Genomic DNA, 19,203 nt, shown 5'->3' on the forward strand with positions numbered 1-19,203 from the left:
TAATATCAGCCATCACAGGGATCCTTCAGAACGAGCCTCTGCAGGTTAGAAGCTGGGAAGTGCCCTGGAAGAGACGGGAGGAGGTTTCCAGCCCACTCGTGTAATTAAACTGAGAAATCTGTGAAGACTTTGTGAAGAGAGGATTCTTGGAGGAGACACCCCTCGAACCACACGCAGCCGCCTTATCTTGATGTGACTTCAGATCCTTGCGCGTGGAATTGATCACCTTGTGTCGTGTGCCACGTGACCCTCACCCTCCCCGTGTCCGAACCTCCAACTAACCCCTCTCCCTCTCTTCTGCCAGGTGAACTATGACCACTTTACTCCTGGTGTTTGTGACTCTGAGGGTCATCACAGCAGCCAGCTCACTAGAAGCTTCGGGTAAGGACACCCCCATGCGTGTCTCACGCATCCAGCAGCCACAGAAGACTGGATTCTGGGTCCTGGGTCCTGAACTTGGTACTGCTGCTCCCAGGGACATAATCTCCCCTTTCCTGGCCTTTTCCTGGCCCTGCCCGCCCCTTTTCTGTCGAAGGCAAGCCTAGCCGCAAGGGGAGAGCGCCCATGCGTCTGAACGCACACACTCACACGCACGCATCCGGGAGCCCTTGCGCACGTAATCCTGCTCCCGGCCACCCTCTCGGACGGACAGCTGAGGGGGAGCGCTCCTGGCAGGCGCCCGTCTTCCCATCTCCTCTCCATGGATCCTACCCAAAACCGCCACACACTGAGCTTGGGGTTGGGGCAGGATTATAGATAAGCCAAAAGAGGAAAAGCTGCCAAGGGAGGATCAGCTGGAACGTCAAAGAAGAGACCATTCCTTGAGAAACAGAAAGAAGTCCCCAACACATCACACAGGTCTTTGTTTTTCTTGGCAAGCCGTCCTCGGGAAGACCCCGCGTGGTCTCTCGCATATGGCAGGCACGAGGTGGGTTTCTGATCATCGAGCCCTCAATCAAATGGGCAAACTACCCACTGGCTGCAGGATGGGTTTTGCTCTGGGCCACGCACTTTAGAGGCTTCCCTCTGGCCCTCCTCCAGCCCCAGTGCTCCTTCAAGTTCAAGGGGTCTGTAGGGACATGTCCACACAGATCTATGCTCTCCCTTTAGACCACACTCTGGATACCCAGGATGCCCAAAATTCCCTGCCCAAGTGGACCCAAGCCACTTCCAGGGCCCATCCTCCAAGACAGGGGACCATGCTCTTGGTGAGAGCCGCCCCAGGCCTAAGGGAGAGGTCAAGGGGTGGCTGTTTGTGTGGGGTGTGGACAGAGCTGGGGTGTGAGGGCTGGGATAAGCACAGACCCCTCACGGTACAGAGAACTGGCAGAGAAGAGGCGGCCTCCTGCTTGGCCACCAGAGCCCAATGCAAAACTCTAAGGAATCCAAGAATTCTAAATTTGAATCTGGCTTTTCATTTTGAAAGGGTATCATTGTCAAATAGGAAGATAGAACATATTTTAGTTAACATTCTGTGGACTTGATTTATAACTTTTAAATATTTATACATAGGACATATGGGTCTCCATCTGTACTCCCGCCCAAGGACCCACAAATATCCAGCCCCTGGCTGTAACCTGGGTGGTTTGCCTACATAGGCAAACCAGTTCGTAGGGTTGGTTGAGAGCTTTAAAAATTGCAGCATTGGGTACTGCAGTCACTTTTAGCTCTCCCTGGGGAACCGGAGAACAGCCAGCTCTAAAACCATGCTGTGTTGTGGGGCAAGGGCAGAGCATTCAGAGGGAGATTTTTGTGGAAGGACCTAGTAGTGGCTGCCCAGGACATCAAAGGTTAGGGCTGGACCCCCCCCAAACATTCCTGGCTCCCCCCTTCATTGCCCTGTTATGTATCTACCACCTACAAATACCTGAAACATTTTTATTTTCAACCTGGAAAAAAAAAAGGGGTCCCATGAGTGCGTGACCTGCTGTGAAAGGTGCAATTTTTGCAGAAGCTGTTTCTTTCCCATTCCAGGGGAAGGACAGTTACGTCTAACTGGATTTGGTAAACATGCTGCATCTTCTCTACCAATACTCTCCATGATGTTTTGTGGAGCTAATCATATCCCACGGCCAACCCCCACCCCTGTCTGACTTTCTGCGGACGTACGTGAATGTCTGCTCTTCTCCAGCCAGCCCCCCACCCCTGAGTCCCCAACAGCAGGAGAGAATGCCTTGTCCCTCAGCAAAGATAGGATGGAGTCCAAAGCAGACCTCAAGTGGGACACGTCTGTGTCGTTTTGCATCTGAGCTTTAAACATCATGTGGATTTTTTTTTTCTTCCTCATCACAATTTTTCCTGCCCGAAAGTGATTTTTCCCAAAATCTTGGTGTCAAGCTGTCACTCCAGGAAGATGGGTCCTGTTTCTCTTATGGCTTGGTATCCCCTGGGGTACCCCAGTTTGAGAAACAGGGGCATCTCAGCTCTAAAGTTTTCCTTGCCCTCCTCTGCAACCCTTTTCTAGTCTTGAGGTGCAGAGACCAGGTGTCTTGAGGAATGCTGCTCTGGAAAAGGCGTTGCAAAGCTTCCTGGGAATTCCAGGTGGTACAAGAGCGCCCCCCCCCCTATAAATACAGACACACTCACAGGATTTTGTCATTTCCAGAAGGACTGACAGGGAGGCTGGGTGGTGGTCCAGGCACTAACAGTTCTGTCTCTGCCCCACAGACCCTGACAACTCGCTGAGTGTCAGCATCCCTGAACCGTCCCCTCTGCGGGTCCTCCTGGGGAGCTCCCTCACCATCCCCTGCTACTTCATCGACCCCATGCACCCTGTGACCACCGCCCCCTCCACCGCCCCCCTTGCCCCGAGAATCAAGTGGAGCCGCATTTCCAAGGAGAAGGAGGTGGTACTGCTCGTAGCCACAGAAGGGCAGGTGCGGGTCAACAATGCCTACCAAGACAAGGTCTCACTGCCCAACTACCCGGCCATCCCCAGTGATGCCACCTTGGAAATCCAGAACCTTCGCTCCAATGACTCTGGGATCTACCGCTGTGAGGTTATGCACGGCATTGAGGACAGCGAGGCTACCCTAGAGGTCGTGGTGAAAGGTGAGAACCTCCCACAGGGACACTGCTTCACCTGGGGAAAGAACCAGAAGGGTATCGTCACAGGACTGGACGAAGGCAGGCTGGTTTTCAAATCCCAGCTCCTCCCCCACTGGCTTGCACCCACCTGAGTCAGGTCACTTAGCTTCAGTTGTGCCTCTATAACATGGAGCTGGGACTGTCATTGTCTCTGGACTTTGAGGGATTTAAAAACGTCCTGGCCATCGTCACATGCAAATGAAAGTTTGTGATTTGCTGCAATCCCATGACTCCGTGGGCCTTGTGATCATCCCCATTTTACAGATAAGCAAACTGAGGCTAGGTGATCTGCCTGAAGTTTCCCTGGAAGCGAACCAGAGCGGTCTCCTGACTCTTCATCCAGATGTCTTTTCCCTGCCCCACCTCCCACCCCAGCCCCACTCTCAGCTCCAGGAGCCAGAGAAAGGGACGAAGTCTCCCTGGTTCCCTTTCTCTCGATGGCCCAAGGAGAATGGTTGTGTCCTTGGTTGGCTTGAGGACAGGATTCCCACTAGGATGCCCCTGGGCTGAGGATACATGGGGCTCTAAGTGTCTCTTTCCCCGAAGAAAATATGGGGCCCAGGAGTGCCAAGAAAAAAGTAAAAGGAGGCAGATTTTAGTTCAATTCAAAGAACTTTCTGATTATCAGAGAAATCCAAAACAGATACTCTGTGAGGTAGTGAGGTCTCCATCACTGGAGGTATTTCAGCAAAGGCAGAAGGACCACACGCGAATGTGGGGAGGAGATCTGTGCATCAGCGAGAGGCCCAGACCTGAGGTCCCTAAGGCCCCTTTGACCATAGCCATAATTCTTCGAGGACTTCGATGATGGGAGGCTGTGCCTGATCTGCTCTCCCGCCCGCGCGTGTCTTGCAGGCATTGTGTTCCATTACAGAGCCATCTCCACGCGCTACACGCTGGACTTCGACAGGGCCCAGCGGGCCTGCCTGCAGAACAGTGCCATCATTGCTAGCCCCGAACAGTTACAGGCCGCCTACGAGGATGGCTTCCACCAGTGTGACGCCGGCTGGCTGGCCGACCAGACTGTCAGGTGAGCCCCCGGGCCACGCAGAGGGGGGTGGGCGATGGGCTAGAACACCAGGCCAGCCTGGGCTGGGGCCGGAGCAATGCCTTGGCCGACTCTAACAATCCTTATGTCGTTATTCAGAAGCAAACGTTTGATTTGGGACCGTCCGGTTGCGCTATGAGGAAAGATAGAATGCTCTGTCAGGTATTCTGCGTGCAAAAAAATTCATCACGTGCTTTTCTAGAAAGCTCCAGTGCTCCAGGGGAAATACTTTTAGTAGCCGCTAGGAATTTTAAAATAATACAGAACTTGCACAGAAGGCCTTTCTGTGCCTTACTTTGTAAAAAAGGGGCTCATTGTATTCATTTGAAGATGCAGCATGAGCAATAAAGCAAATGTGCCCCTTGTCCCAGACCATCTCAGACAGGAGCTCCCGGGGCGGGTTGTGGGGGGGCAGGACACATTCTGGAATGTCTGGTGGCTCTGCTGATGGAAGTCTCATGACCTGTCCAGATCCCTGTCATTCGCCCTGTGGCAGAATGAACAGCTGCTAGCAACTTTGCCCTACAGGAGCAAATTACACATCATTACCCTTCCTACCCCTGTTCCCCTTTGCCATGATTTCTTCAGTTTCTTGAAGCTTTGGTGTTTTGTGTATTTTTGTAAACCGCCTGCCTTTTGTTGTCGTTGTTTTTAATAAGGCAAGGCATAAATTAAGCTTTTTGGCGCCTTTTTCCCTGAGTGCAGCTGTGGCGGGATGGGGAGCCCAGCGGGACAGACAGAGCTCTGCCCTCGAGGGATCTCAGTCCATGACAGCAAGCCTGTCGAGGCAAAGACGAGATATTCATTCAGGGTGGATCAAAGCTCTGAATGGAAAAGCCAGAACCGCAAAGCCTCCAGAAGAAAACAAAGGAAAATACCTTTGCGATCTTGGGGTAGATCTTTCAGATCTTAGGACACAAATACCACCAACAGGAAACAAGACAAGACAGCAGCCTAGCATAGTGCGAGAGCCCGCACCACGGCCTCGGCAAGAGCTGGGCTCCCACCGCAGCTCTGACACTTAGAAACTGTGTGACCTTGGGCTGATTGTTTAACGTCTCTGGGCCCCAGTTTCTTCCAGGTTAAAATGGAGTGTTTCTAGCACTTGCCTCATCAGGTGGACGTGCGACTCAAATGATACAAAGCAGGGGTCAGCAAATGGTGGCCCACGGGCCAAATCCAACCCACCCTTGTTTCCGTACGTAAAGTCGTGTGGGAACTCTGGTTGTTTCGCACTACAGTGGCAAAGTTGAGGGGTCAAGATGAGACCCTAGGGGCCACAAGACCTAAAATATTTACTATCTGGCCTTTCTACAGAGAAGGTTTCCAGGCCCTGGATGTTCTGTTCCGATAAATATTCAGCAAATGGGGTTGCCTGTAATCACCGGTAACTGTGAAAACATGTATCTCAATAACCCTTGGGGAAGAAAAGCCGTAAAGACAAACAGTCCACATATCCAGGGCAGATGCTGGTAAACACATCAGGGAGTCCCCGTTTCCTCCCACATGGGAGGAGGATACCAGGGCCCAGGCCACGGGCCCCTTCTGTCCCCTGAGTGTCACACGACACCCCATCTGTGTTCCTGGCAGGTACCCCATCCACACTCCGAGGGAAGGCTGCTATGGGGACAAGGATGAGTTTCCAGGCGTGAGGACCTACGGCATCCGTGACACCAATGAGACCTATGATGTCTACTGCTTCGCTGAGGAGATGGAGGGTGAGGCCCCGCCGCCCCCTTCCCAAGACCCCTGTCTGTCCCCTTCTCCCACTGACACCAGGGATCACGTGGGCCTCCTCTGGGGCAGAGCACGAACCCAGGGCAGCACACACCAGACCCCTCTCTGCCATGCCCAGAGAGGGTAGGGGGAAGGCGGGGGGAGGAAGGGGCCCACAGATCCCCTCCCTCCCCACTTTGGAAAGAGCCTCAGTAGCCGCGGGCACCTGCCAACTGTCTGGCACCCCTACTGGGCCCAAGAATGCTTGTCTCTGTCTCTCTGCTGGGACTGCCCCTCCCAGCCAGGATCCCCTGCTGCTCTGACCAGCCCATCACTGTCCCAAGGGTCACTGCACCAGTAAAGCCCAGCCCAGGCTTGTCACCCTCACAAAGGACAGCCCAGGCCACTCTAGGGTGGGCCCATCAGGAATGTCCTTCCCAGGAAAGCCAGCTGCCTTTCTACCCTCTCTAGCTTCCCTGCCGCCAGCCCCCAGCGCCATCCAGGCTGTCCCAATGGGCCAGTTCTGGAGAGCCTCGGCGGTGGTGGGAAGGAACCCGGAGTCTTTCTCTGCTTTGTGTGGGGTGCTAATTTGGATCACAAGCAGAGCTTCCCGAATTCCCCGGGCATGTGGATGACACCCCTCCTCCCATCTGCACCCATCACCCCTCTTGACATTCCAGGCTCTGCCGCCTCTGCCCCCACCCCCACCCAAGTTCAAAGCTTCCCCCAGGCTGGAGATAAGACCTGAGGACATGGCTCATTCTGAGACTGGGACAGTCCCCTGCTTTCTCACCCCCAGGCTCCCTTTCCTCATTCTCACCCCTGGGCCCAGGGCCTATTAAAGAGCAAGTATTTGTGTTCCCATTCTTGGCTCACCAAAGACACAGCCAATCAGAGCTGCCACTGAGCGGGGACAGCCAGGGCCTCCCCGGAAACAGGTGCCCACCACCCACCCCTACCCCCCCCCACACACACACACAACATGCTTAGGTTTGTGGAAATAGTAAAAAGAGCTCACAAGGCCCTTATGGACCCTGGTTTGGGAACCACTGCTCTGAGGGTCAAAGTCTAATGCCTACTCTTCCCATCACAACTTGAATTTTGTTAAAGGATTGCTTGCATGGGCAATGCTTAACTCCTAGGAAAGATGCCCTGGGAGGGGGGATGTTTCAGAGCAGGGCGCGAGCCAGGACGCTTTGGAGCCTAGGAGCCGCATGGATTCCCTGGGGATGCAGGACAGGAGCGGCGAGAGAGGTCCTCACCCGGCCGGCCCTGTCCTTCACAGGCGAGGTCTTCTACGCGACATCTCCGGAGAAGTTCACCTTCCAGGAGGCGGCCGACGAGTGCCGGCGGCTGGGCGCGCGGCTGGCCACCACGGGCCAGCTCTACCTGGCCTGGCAGGGCGGCATGGACATGTGCAGTGCTGGCTGGCTGGCTGACCGCAGCGTGCGCTACCCCATCTCCAAGGCCCGGCCCAACTGCGGGGGCAACCTCCTGGGCGTGCGGACCGTCTACCTGCACGCCAACCAGACGGGCTACCCGGACCCCTCGTCCCACTACGACGCCATCTGCTACACAGGTGGGGCTGCGGGGAGGGGTCATGCCACGGAAATGGGGGCCCAGAGGAGGGGAGCTGGGAATGGGCATTGGTTTCTGCCCCTTCAAGGGGCCACAGGGTACCCGAGCCCCATGTCTCAGCACCCCCTGTTTTCACTAGCTCCTAGAACAGCTAAGGGAGAAGCACCGTAAGCAGGAGGATCCAGGTTGGCGGACACAAAACCATGCCCCCACCAGGCGGGCACCGTTACCCACCCTCTTGAATCCAGTGTACTTAAAAGAAGACCCACATGGTTATTAAAAAGAGTGGGGGGGGGCGCCTGGGTGGCTCAGATGGTTAAGCGTCTGCCTTTGGCTCAGGTCATGATCCCAGGGTCCTGGGATCGAGTCCCGCATCGGGCTCCCTGCTCCTTGGGAGCCTGCTTCTCTCTCTCTCTCTCTCTCTCTCTGTCTCTCATGAATAAATAAATAAAATCTTAAAAAAAAAAAAAAAAAGAGTGGGGGGGGCAGTTTTGACCCACAATTCATTTGAAAACTTAGACTAAAACTTTTTTTTTAAGATTTTATTTACTTATTTGACAGAGAGAGAGAGAGCACAAATAGGCAGAGTGGCAGGCAGAGGGAGAGGGAGAAGCAGGCTCTCCGCTGAGCAGGGAGCCAGATGTGGGGCTCAATCCCAGGACCCTGGGATCATGACCTGAGCCGAAGGCAGCCGCTTAACTGACTGAGCCACCCAGCCGCCCCTAGACTCAAACTTTTAAAAATAAGATTTTTATTTCATATTTTACAGTCTGGGTTAGCATTACAATTACATGCTAGTTCTTAGAGGAAAAAGAACAAGGATACTATGGAGCTGCACCCCTGTTATGACAAAACTAGGAACAACACAGTGGCCTACCTCCTTCCCGTTTGGCTTTCACGGCCTGACTTTACACGAAGAGGGGCATTTTTTGCAAAAGTAATGAGGATTTCCCCCAAAGCCTCTTTTAACCCTTTAATATCCTAACCAGCGTTGTTGTTGTTTTTTTTTTTAAGATTTTATTTACTTATTTGACAGAGACAGTGAGAGAGGGAACACAAGCAAGGGGAGTGGGAGAGGGAGAAGCAGGCCTCCAGTGGAGCAGGGAGCCTGATGCGGGGCTCGATCCCAGGACCCTGGGATCATGACCTGAACCGAAGGCAGACGCTTAACGACTGAGCCACCCAGGCGCCCCCTAACCAGCGTTTTTGAAGTGGTAGCACGTCTGGGGGTTTCCTCTTTCTTCAGTGATTGTCTGGCTTGTTCCTGCCAGACCCTCATTGGCTCGCGACCGAGGCTGGCAGTGGTCTTTGGTCACTTTCATCATAGCATGGGCTCCTACATCTTTGGCAAGATTTCTCAATTCCACTTTGTAACTGACTTACATTGTCCTGCTGGCTAGTTACAACATCAGGTACCTGGAAGATAGGTGAGGAGGCGGCGGGCATTGATCAGGAAGGGATGTTGGAGCCAGACCGGTTATACAAGTGGTGAGCCACTTGGCCAATACCTCACGGTATGATGTCTTGGCATTCTGGCAAAAGGAGATGGAAGCCTCCTAGAATGAGTACTCACAGAGTTGAGGCTCCCAGGCACACCACAGGTGCTTTCCTTCCCTGGCAAGGGGAGGAGGTGGATCCGATGCTCGTCTCCCTCAAGCCAGCCCCAGGTTGAGCCACTAAAGCCCATCTTCCTCCCCACCCCAGGTGAAGACTTCGTGGATATCCCAGAAAACTTCTTCGGGGTGGGTGGCGAGGAGGACATCACCATCCAGACAGTGACCTGGCCTGACATGGAGCTGCCCCTGCCCCGAAACGTCACCGAGGGTGAAGCCCGAGGCAACGTGATCCTCACTGTGAAACCCATCTTTGGCGTCTCCCCCACTGTCCCGGAGCCCGAGGAGCCCTTCACGTTTGCCCCGGAGCCCGAGGAGCCCTTCACGTTTGCCCCCGATGGAGGGACCTCTGCCTTCCCTGAGGCTGAGAACAGGACTGGAGAGGCCACCGGGCCCTGGAGTGTTCCCGCCACGCCCGGCCCGGCCTTCACCGCCTTCACCAGTGAGGACCATGTCGTGCAGGTGACCGCAGTCCCAGGCGCAGCCGAAGTTTCGGGGCGGCCACGATTGCCAGGGGGTAAGTGTCCGCCCCTCAGGGGGCTGCATGGGGGCTGGGGGGGCAGGTGGAAAGAACTTGGCCTAAGGATCTATACCTTCAACTTAGCCTGAGACCTGGGCGAAGCCTTCATTCTCTCAGACTCCGTTCTCCTTGCTTGTCAAACAAGGGGGTAGGCCAGAGAGTGGCCCCCACACTCTTTTGCCACAAAGCGTTTCCTTCAAATGAAGTCAGAGGTGGAAACTGGAGTATGTGTCAACAGGTAAAGATACCACATGGGTCTAGGTGAAGCAGGACCAAGAACTGGGGTTCTTTTGTCCAGGACCACCACCCCCCCACACCCCATCAGGCACCACCACAGAACAGAGTCGCTTGAAAACCGCTGTACGAGGTGACCCTGGGGCTCCTCACAGAGCTGACCTTCTGGGCCGGGGGTCAGCAAACCAAGCTCCGAACGGCCACATCAGCTTGCCACCTGTTTCTCTATGGCCCACACCCTAAGGATCGCTTTACAGTTTTAAGTAGTTGGGCGACAAAGTCGGAGTGAGAATAATCTTTTGTGCTGTATAATGAAAATGACATAAAATTCAAGATTCAATGTCCATGAAGAGAGTTGGACTAGAACAAAAGCCACAGCTACTCGTCAGTGTGTTGTCTGGCCCTTTTCAGGCTACAGCCGCAGAGCTGAGTAGTTGTGACAGAAACCATTGAGCCCACGAAGACTAAACTGTGTCCTATCCGTCCCTTTCCAGAAAATGCTTGCCAGTCCCTCTTCTAGGATGGGGGTGTTCCAGATGCTTAATAAAAGTCTGGAGGCTTGGGATGTTATAGAGCTCAGCTGATCCCCAAGCTCCAATGCAAGAACAGGAAGCACATTCTGGGGTGGCTTTCGTAAAGACCTCACTGGTGTCCCCTCCTGGGGGAAGAGCAGATGGACACTGCCATCCACCATCACACCCAGGATGCCACCAAGTGGGATTTCAGCCTGAATTGCCCAGATGAATACAATCTGTTGGGAAGGAGAAATTGTTTCAAAGTTTTGGGGTAACCCCCTGATTGGCTGGGTCCCAGGGTTAGCCCAGGACTGGAAAGAGTCCCACTGGCTCCGTGAGCCAAGGGACAGATGAGCATTGGCCACAGGACAGGATAAGGGACGTGGGACAGTATCAGACCAGGGATTTGAAGCTGTGACATAACCTGGCCAATCACCCCGGGAAGTGTCAGAAACAGAGACGAATGGGATGTGTAGGCAGCAGAATACAACGGGAGAGGCAGAGTAAGTGGGCAGCTCAAGGACAGGGCTCTGCCCCTTTGAGAACCTGGCAAAAGCCACGAGGCCACTCCCCAGAATGTGCTCAGTGCACACCCACAAAATCTCTGGCCAGCACTTTCCGGGCAGGCACCCACCCCCTGGGCCCTGGGCCAGGGAGAAGAAATGCCAGTGATTGTTCGATATGTTCCTTAGCCTTTTCTGTATTTTCCAAATGTTCTTTGATGAATGCTTATTCTTTTTATAATGAGGAAAAGGCATTTGTTTTGAAGAGTAAAGGGACAAATGAGCAGCCTAGGAGTGAGGAGCCCAAAGAGGAGGGTTGGGAAACCCAGGGCAAAAGAGTCCTCCAAGCCTCTCTCAGGGAGATGGATTTCAGGAGCAGCTTGAACAAGCAGAGGGAACCAACTCAGTTAAGAACAGGATCAGAAGTAGGAAAGGAAGGAGGGGATGAAGGGGAGTCATTCCTGAAGGAGCCAGGGCTCCCTCCCTGCCCTCAAAGCCGAAGAACCAGGCCCTGCGGGCCCCGGCATTGTGGTAACCAGTCCATGCCCTGAGCCTACGTTGTCTCTCCTTCTCTTCCTCTCCTCCCCACGCAGGGGTTGTGTTCCACTACCGGCCTGGCTCCACCCGCTACTCACTGACCTTTGAGGAGGCTCAGCAGGCCTGCCTGCGTACTGGGGCCGTCATGGCCTCTCCAGAACAGCTCCAGGCCGCCTATGAAGCAGGCTACGAGCAATGTGACGCTGGTTGGCTGCAGGACCAGACCGTCAGGTGAAGGACGAGCCCCTCCAGCACCCCCCAGCCCAAAGCCGACCATGAGAGGTTGGGCTTGGGGAGCAGAACCTGTCACGGCAGCCAGCAGAATGGGCACCTGCTACACTGTGCAGTAATTAATTAATTAATGACTCCGTGGCTCCTCCCTTAATTTCTCCCCCAGAAGCAAGGCATATTCTGAGTGGGTGGGGAAGGGCCCCAGGTGATATTAAGTCCTTGGTCATTTACCCCCAAGGGACAGAGAGGGAGAATCTCCCCTCCAGCTTGATTTAGTGCCCTTCCATATAACGGGCTCTCTTCAGAAGCCAGGAATCCCCCAGCGGCCTCCAGACCCTTCCCCCAGCCACACAGGGACATTGCTGCATGAGGAGCTCCCTCCCGGTTTGCATCCCACCAGACAACTGAAGATGTGCCCTGCCCAAGTCCCCGAGAGAGACCAGCCAGTCCCTCCCTGGGCCCTGCATCCCCCAGCCTCTGGAACAGGCCTTCATGTGCCCCTCCTGCCCTCCCTTGCAGATACCCCATCGTGAGCCCACGGACCCCGTGTGTGGGTGACAAAGACAGCAGCCCAGGGGTCAGGACCTACGGTGTGCGGCCACCATCAGAAACCTATGATGTCTACTGCTACGTGGACAGGCTTGAGGGTACGGCCCATGTTCTCGCATTTTGGGCCCCAGCTAGGCAGGGGGCTGATGGGGAGACACAAAGAGGAGGGGGAACTACCATCCACCCAGTTCGGTTCCTGTTTAAGAAAGGCTGGCCCAGCCCCTCCCTAAGATCAAGCTCCTTCTCTCCCTCCTGTGTGGTTCATGTGGGTTCCCCCAGCACTGCAAGCAAGCACTGGTTCCTTAAAAAAGCAGTGATTTCTGCTGATAAATGAGTCTTTACTTATTACAAATAAATGTCATATACGCCACCTGCCTCGTGGAGAGTCCTGATGCCCAGGAACAAATCAAAGACACTGAGAAATCCTGCAGGAGAAAACCTCTTTAACTCTGCTTAACCAAGCAGCGCAAGCTTACTTAACCACAGACCTTTTCTTTTGTTTCATTTCATTTCTTTTCATTTCACTTATAATCACCAAATTACTATTCCACTGAACCCAATTTTGGAAATGCTGGTGTTCTGGAAAGATTTCGGCATACCCACTCACTTGTTTTGGGACCTGGGGCAAGTTACTTAAACTCTCTGGGCCTTAGTTTCCTCATCTATAAAATAGGAGTTGACTGTGCTCATATGAGAGCCTTTGGTGAGCGTTAAATGAGATATGTGTGACAAGTGCCTGGTACAGGTAGGTATTCAGTGGGGGCGCCTGGGTGGCTCAGTGGTTAAGCGTCTGCCTTCGGCTCAGGTCGTAATCCCAGGGTCCTGGGATCGAGCCCCGCATCGGGCTCCCTGCTCGGCGGGAAGCCTGCTTCTCTCTCTCTCACTTCCCCTGCTTGTGTTCCCGCTCTCGCTGTGTCTCTCTCTGTCAAATAAATAAATAAAATATTAAAAAAAAAAAAAAGTAGGTATTCAGTGAATGTGAACTTCCTTCTCCCAGATCAGACAGGCACCTGGGTACCATTCTGCGTGTGGGGACCCGAACCCCAAGAGTGGTTCCAGGACCCGCCCCTCCCCTGCGATGAGTTCCCAGGGGTGGGGGTGAGGGGCTGCCAGTCCTCGGCATCCAGGAGCTCCATGCTTGAGTGCTGTGGTGGAGCGGGGAGCACAGGGGGTCGGGGGGGGGGCTGCCAAATGTGACCAGACAATCTAGAGAAGACGGAAGGAGGGAAGGTTGTTCCCACGTAGAAGGACCGACTGGTCTCAATTCAGTTGCCGTGTCCCCTCTGCCCCCTCCCCCTGGGTGAGCAGAAGTCGCTCCGGCTGTGGGCAATGAGGGTCACACGTGCCACCTGATTCTGCCCTCAGGGGAGGTGTTCTTCGTCACACGCCTGGAGCAGTTCACCTTCCAGGAAGCTCTGGCATTCTGTGAATCTCACAACGCCACCCTGGCCTCCACCGGCCAGCTCTACGCCGCCTGGAGTCAAGGCCTGGACAAGTGCTATGCCGGCTGGCTGGCGGACGGCAGCCTCCGTTACCCCATCGTCACCCCGAGGCCCTCGTGCGGTGGAGACAAGCCAGGCGTGAGAACCGTCTACCTCTACCCCAACCAGACAGGCCTCCCCGACCCGCTGTCCCGGCACCACGCCTTCTGCTTCCGAGGTATGCTTTCTCGCCTCTCCTCCAGCCTCCCTTCTGTCTGGCGCGCAACTCCTCTGGGTTCACCCCTTCTGGCCCCCGTCCACTATCTCCATCCATCAGAGCAAGGAGGAAAAATTCAGCCCCTCTGGGGCAGGGACAGCTCTGGGGCTAGCATGACCTTAGGCGTTGACCCCAAGGCAAGCACATCCTTCTAAAGGTCCCCCAGAGACCAGCAGAGAGAGATGAGTGAGAACTGGGGCTCTAAAATCAGGCAGACCTGAATTTTAATTATAGCTCTGCTGCTTAGTGGCTGTGTAACCCAGGGCAAGTCACTTAACCTCTCTGTTCCTCTGCTTCGTCTATAAAATAGTGATATAATCGTTCCTGCCTCAAAGAGTCGCTGTGCGGATAAGCTGGGATAGTGCATACAAAACACGTGGCGATGTGCCTGGGACATCATAAATTCTCAGTAAGGGGATTAACATAAGAATAAAAAAAAATGATAAAAAAAAAATAAATTCTCAGTAAATGTTATCCTTATCATTACAAATAACACACACATACACATATATATACTGTTTTAATTTGTACACCCTTGCCAAATTTTCTTCCGCCTATAAATATGTCTGTGACGTGTTGAGTCAAAGTATTCTTTTACTCTTCACTAAGCACCAGAAATTCATGGTTTTAATTGAGCCACGCTGAGGACCCACTGCCGCATCAATCCATCCTCATTACCTGCGGGAGTTCTGAGAGTGATGTCATCAAACAGCCCAAGGGGTGTGGCTAGGGCGTGGCCAAGGCCATGCTGGGCTCTGCCCAGATGAGACCCCCGGGTCTCCATCTACTGCCATGTAGATTGTAGTCACAGCTTGGGCCATGTTTTATATCTGATGCATCAAAACTGAGTGTCTTTGTAACTTCCTGTGAATGTATCATTAGTTCAAAACAAAGTTAACAAAAAATAAAGCCTGAGCTTTCGCCAGCTTCTCAGACTTCCGGAGTCACCTTTGAAAACCCAGTTCAAAGGAAGCTCAGCCCCACTGTGCAGCCTCAAGAAAGCCAAACTCCTCCCAGAGGATGTGTTGAGGCTCCTGTGTTGGTACCCCTCTCCCTGGTCTGGGCAGCAGAAGCCAAACCAGTTAGCCTCCCAGGACATTCTTAGCCTTGCACGCCTACGGGCCCCCACCCTCCGGGAACTTGGTCTTTTCTGTAACTGCAAAGAGGCTTGGCCTCCTTCCCGACCGAGCCCACCGCTGGTTTCCCCTAAACCAAAACAGTTACCCCCATCAATAAATCCTGCCTTCGGCCTCCAGTGCCAGAACGATCGTGGATTTTAAACAGCAGCCTCCTATTTTTGACCCAGACATACTTGGAACCTAATCTGTCCCCAAGAGAGGCAGCGTCGTGCCGTCATCGAGAGTAGAGTAGTCTGGCACCAGATACTTGCCTTCGAAGACGAGATTTGCCATTTATAAGCCAGTGGCCCTGGGCAAGTCATTTAACTCTGTGCCTTAGTTTTCCTATCTGTAAATGAGATCATAGTATCTATCTCATAAGGCTGTTGTGGGGTAAAATGATTTTATATACATAACACCTTTAAACAATGCCTGGCACGTATAATACATTCTGCAGAAGGGATGCCCCAGACCGCCCTGAAACAATGGGGGTACTGATGGTCTGTGCATATCAATATTGTGTAAGTGAGGCAGTCAGCTCTCACAGAAGACAGGAGCCATCTTACTGGGCTTGGCGGGGGGTGCGGGCAGAGGTCGAGGTCCAGCAAAGTTTTTGCACCAGCCTGGTCCCCCTCAAAATCCCCTAGTCCCCCTGGAGAAGGGCCAACCTGGGATGGGTGGCTGGCAGGAAAGAACGCTCACCATGCACCTCTCTTTAGGTGTCTCAGCAGCGCCCTCTCCAGGAGAAGAGGAGGGTGGCACACCCACCCCGTCTGTCGTGGAGGACTGGATGGCTACCCAGGTGGGGCCTGGTGTGGCTGCTGTCCCCGGGGTGGAGGAGACCACCGCAATCCCGGACTTCACCATTGAGCCAGAAAACCAGACGGAATGGGAAGCAGCCTACAGCCCAGCGGGCACTTCCCCACCGCCAGGTCTGTACGGCCAGGGCTCTGGGGTGTACCCTGACGTCGCACGTGCCCGTCTGCCTAGGCTGTGGCCCAGGAGTGGTTCTCTCCCTGGGACCTGTGCTCTGTTTCCCTGGCCCTAACACTAGCTGGATATGCTGCCGGGGGCAAGGTCAGCCACCTCAAGTGGCCTCTAGGACAACTGCCAAGGCAAAGAAGGGGCAACCTTGATCATAAAACACACCTCTCTCTCCCTCTCTCTCTCTCTCCACCCCACAACTCGCTGTTCCCTTCTTTTTATTTCTCCCACCTACACACTACGCTGCCCATCACTGAGCCGATCAGAGGGCTCTCAGTCTGTCCTCCTGCATTTACACCTCTACCCTCTAACCTTTTACAAACTCTCTTGTAGGCAGATCTCCAATAGTGGGGAAAGGACCTAGAGGGGTCGTTGGAAGTGTGACTGTGACCCGTCCCCTTGTCTTGCTCCTCCTTCTGTGTCCCTCTTCTGGGCCAGGCAACCCCAGCCAGTACCTCCTGAGCCCCATCTGTCCTGGTCAAATCAGATGAAACTTGATGGGATAAAAGCTTCAGTCCCCTAACCGTGTTGGAAAAATTGTTTTGTGGCCACAAGGTTTGGGATAGGCTGACTTACAGAAAGATTAACAGCTTTCCTCACTGCAGACCTTCTCAGTGCCTTGGATATGCTAATAAGTGCTATGATGCAGAGGGGGGGATGTATTCAAAGTGTCCCAAAACCCATAGCGCATTCGTATATGGCCCAGTTTGGGTAAGGATGAATTAAAGCAATGCCCAATAATGTGTGTGTGCTTAGTAGTCAGCTTGCCGGGGGACAGGTTCATTTGAAGAAATGAGTATATCAGAGCTTCGCATTACTTCACGTAGTCACTCATTCAGTGCACTGTTCCCAAGCAGTTCAGTCATGCCAGGCTGGGTGCTGGAAATGCAAAGTCTGGCCTCCCTCCATGCCGGAAGGTGAGGGTGTATCAGCAGAGCAGGTGGGATTCTGGCCCGGAGACCTCACCCAGCAGTCATACCTGCCTGTCTGGAGGAACATACCCTTCACCAGGACATACCGGCCAGCTCTACGCCGCCTGGAGTCAAGGCCTGGACAAGTGCTATGCCGGAAGGAACATACCCTTCACCAGGACAAGAATAACCAAGTCCTGTCTGGCCTGAGTGTGTGGCTTGGCACAGGATTCTGGCAGCGACCAGTGGGAGTTTCCATGGGAAGGGAGTCCAACGGGCCCCTAGAAATATTTTCCATTCTTCAGTTCCCTACTACCTTGGCCATATCAGGAATCATCTGTACTGTTGTTAACTCTAAGTCTCTTTCTTTAAATTGACTTGCTTTTAAAAAGAAACCTAAATTTATTTAAAAGAGAAACGTTTTATCATGACTGTTAGTGGCCACCCCAGAGTGTTTCTGGTATATATATGTGTACACACACACCCCCCTAACACCCTCTTGTAAGCCACCACTACTATCCTGAACCCCCCACCCACCTCCAGGATTCTGCTGTAAGCCAGAGTAGGCTGTGAGCCTGCCCAATGGAACTAGCACCTGCTTGGTTCAGGTCCTCTACCTGAGAAATAAGCCCAAAAGAACATGCAAGGTCCAGTCCCAGCTAGGTGTTTTTTGTTTTGTTTTGTTTTGGTTTTTAAGATTTATTTATTTATTTGGAGAGAGAGTGCGTGCGTGCACAGGCAAGTGGGGGTAAGGGGCAGAGGGAGAGAGAGAAGAATCTTAAGCACACACCGTGCTGAGCACAGAGCCCGACAGCGGGCTTGATCTCATGATCCTGAGATCATGGCCTGAGCCAAAACCAAGAGCCGGACGCTCAACTGACTGAGCCACCCAGGTGCCCAACCAGCTAGGCTATTTTTAAATGCCAAGGGAAACAAGATGGAAAGAAAGTAATGCAACCATGATTATTTAGAATGATGAGACTTTTTCACTCTGTTTTCCAAATCCTTTTCAATAGCACTCTCAGAATTTACAAAAATGATGTATTTTTGCCAACAGTACTAGTAGTCTGGCCTCCCCTGCCTCGGAGGGATGGCTTTGGATGAATGATTCTCAAACTCAAGGGGGGCATCAGCATTGTGAGGGTTCCGGGGTGGGGGGGTGAGGAAGGGGCTTATTTAAAGACAACGTGCCTGGGTGGCTCAGTCAGTTAAGTGTCAGACTCTTGGTTTCCGCTCAGGTCATGATCTCAGGGTCCTGGGATCAAACCCCGTGTTGGGCTCCCCACTCAGTGGGGAGTCTGCTTGTCTCCCTCTCTCTGCCCCTCCCCCCGTTCACGCTCTCGCTCTCTCCCTCTCTCTAAAATAAACAAATAAATATTTTTAAAAATAAAATAAAAATTGAAAAAAAAAAAAAGACGACATGCTGCCCCCATCCTAGAGTCCCCAGAGGGACTGGGGTGGGGTATGAGAACGTGCTTTTCTATCAGGCTCCCAGGTAATGCTGGTGTTGTTGGTCCAGGGACCACACTTTGCAAATCATGGGTTTAGATAAATGAGATGATCGTGTGGAGGTACTTGAGAGGTGACCTCCATTACTTTCCAGGGGAGCCAGGCCCCTACTTGCCTGGGTTGTGTGGATGGCACCCCCTGGAGTCTCAAAGAGCATAGTTTCCTGGTCCCCTCCCTCCGTCCTTCCCCAGACACTGTGCAAGGTTCCATTAGAAAACATGGGAGCATACCTCTGAAGAAAAGTTTTACTGTGGAAGGAATGGGTGAGCCTCAAATAGAGCAGAGTTACTAAAGTAAATCCATGCCTCATCTTCTTCCTTTCCTCCAGGGATCCCTCCAACGTGGCCTCCCACCAGTGCAGCAACAGAGGAGAGCACAGAAGGCCCTTCTGGAACAGAAGTGCCCTCAGCCTCAGAGGGGCCGTCCCCCTCGGAAGGGCCATCCCCCTCAGAGGAACCGCTCCCCTGGGAGGAGCTGTCCACACTTTCACCCCCAGTGCCCAGTGGGACTGAGCTGCCAGGCTCTGGGGAGGCATCCGGTGTACCTGAAGTCAGTGGTGACTTCACAGGCAGTGGAGAAGTTTCAGGACGTCTGGACTCCATTGGGCAACCCTCAGGGGAAAGTGCAAGTGGACTGCCCTCTGAAGATCTTGACTCCAGTGGGCTCACATCTGCTGTGGGATCAGGCCTGCCTGTGGGAAGTGGACTGGCCTCAGGGGATGAAGATAAAATTACATGGTCCAGCATTCCTGAAGTTGGAGGTGAGGGCCTAGAGACCTCTGCCTCTGGAGTAGGGGACCTCAGCGGGCTGCCTTCTGGAGAAGGTCCAGAAGTCTCTGTCTCTGGAGTAGAG

The 19,203-nt window shown here is 53.5% G+C and overlaps 1 protein-coding gene across 1 annotated transcript in view; it reads left to right on the top strand.

Annotated features, from left to right (window-relative positions):
- Positions 1–311: 311 nt before the first annotated feature.
- ACAN (aggrecan) overlaps positions 312–19,203 on the top strand; it is a 35,946-nt gene continuing 17,054 nt past the window's right edge. Inside the window, exons 1-11 of the mRNA XM_035024348.1 lie at positions 312–381; positions 2,668–3,051; positions 3,943–4,117; positions 5,726–5,853; positions 7,137–7,430; positions 9,134–9,559; positions 11,408–11,582; positions 12,102–12,229; positions 13,497–13,790; positions 15,667–15,879; positions 18,680–19,203. The exon at positions 18,680–19,203 is cut by the window's right edge and continues 2,569 nt beyond it. Of these exons, the coding sequence (XP_034880239.1) occupies positions 312–381; positions 2,668–3,051; positions 3,943–4,117; positions 5,726–5,853; positions 7,137–7,430; positions 9,134–9,559; positions 11,408–11,582; positions 12,102–12,229; positions 13,497–13,790; positions 15,667–15,879; positions 18,680–19,203 (2,811 nt within the window). The remainder of the gene's footprint in view (positions 382–2,667; positions 3,052–3,942; positions 4,118–5,725; positions 5,854–7,136; positions 7,431–9,133; positions 9,560–11,407; positions 11,583–12,101; positions 12,230–13,496; positions 13,791–15,666; positions 15,880–18,679) is intronic.

This window comes from Mirounga leonina, unplaced genomic scaffold (genome assembly GCF_011800145.1).
Source record: "Mirounga leonina isolate KUSES-001 unplaced genomic scaffold, KU_Mleo_1.0 Mir_178, whole genome shotgun sequence".
In the NCBI taxonomy this organism is placed as follows: domain Eukaryota; kingdom Metazoa; phylum Chordata; class Mammalia; order Carnivora; family Phocidae; genus Mirounga; species Mirounga leonina.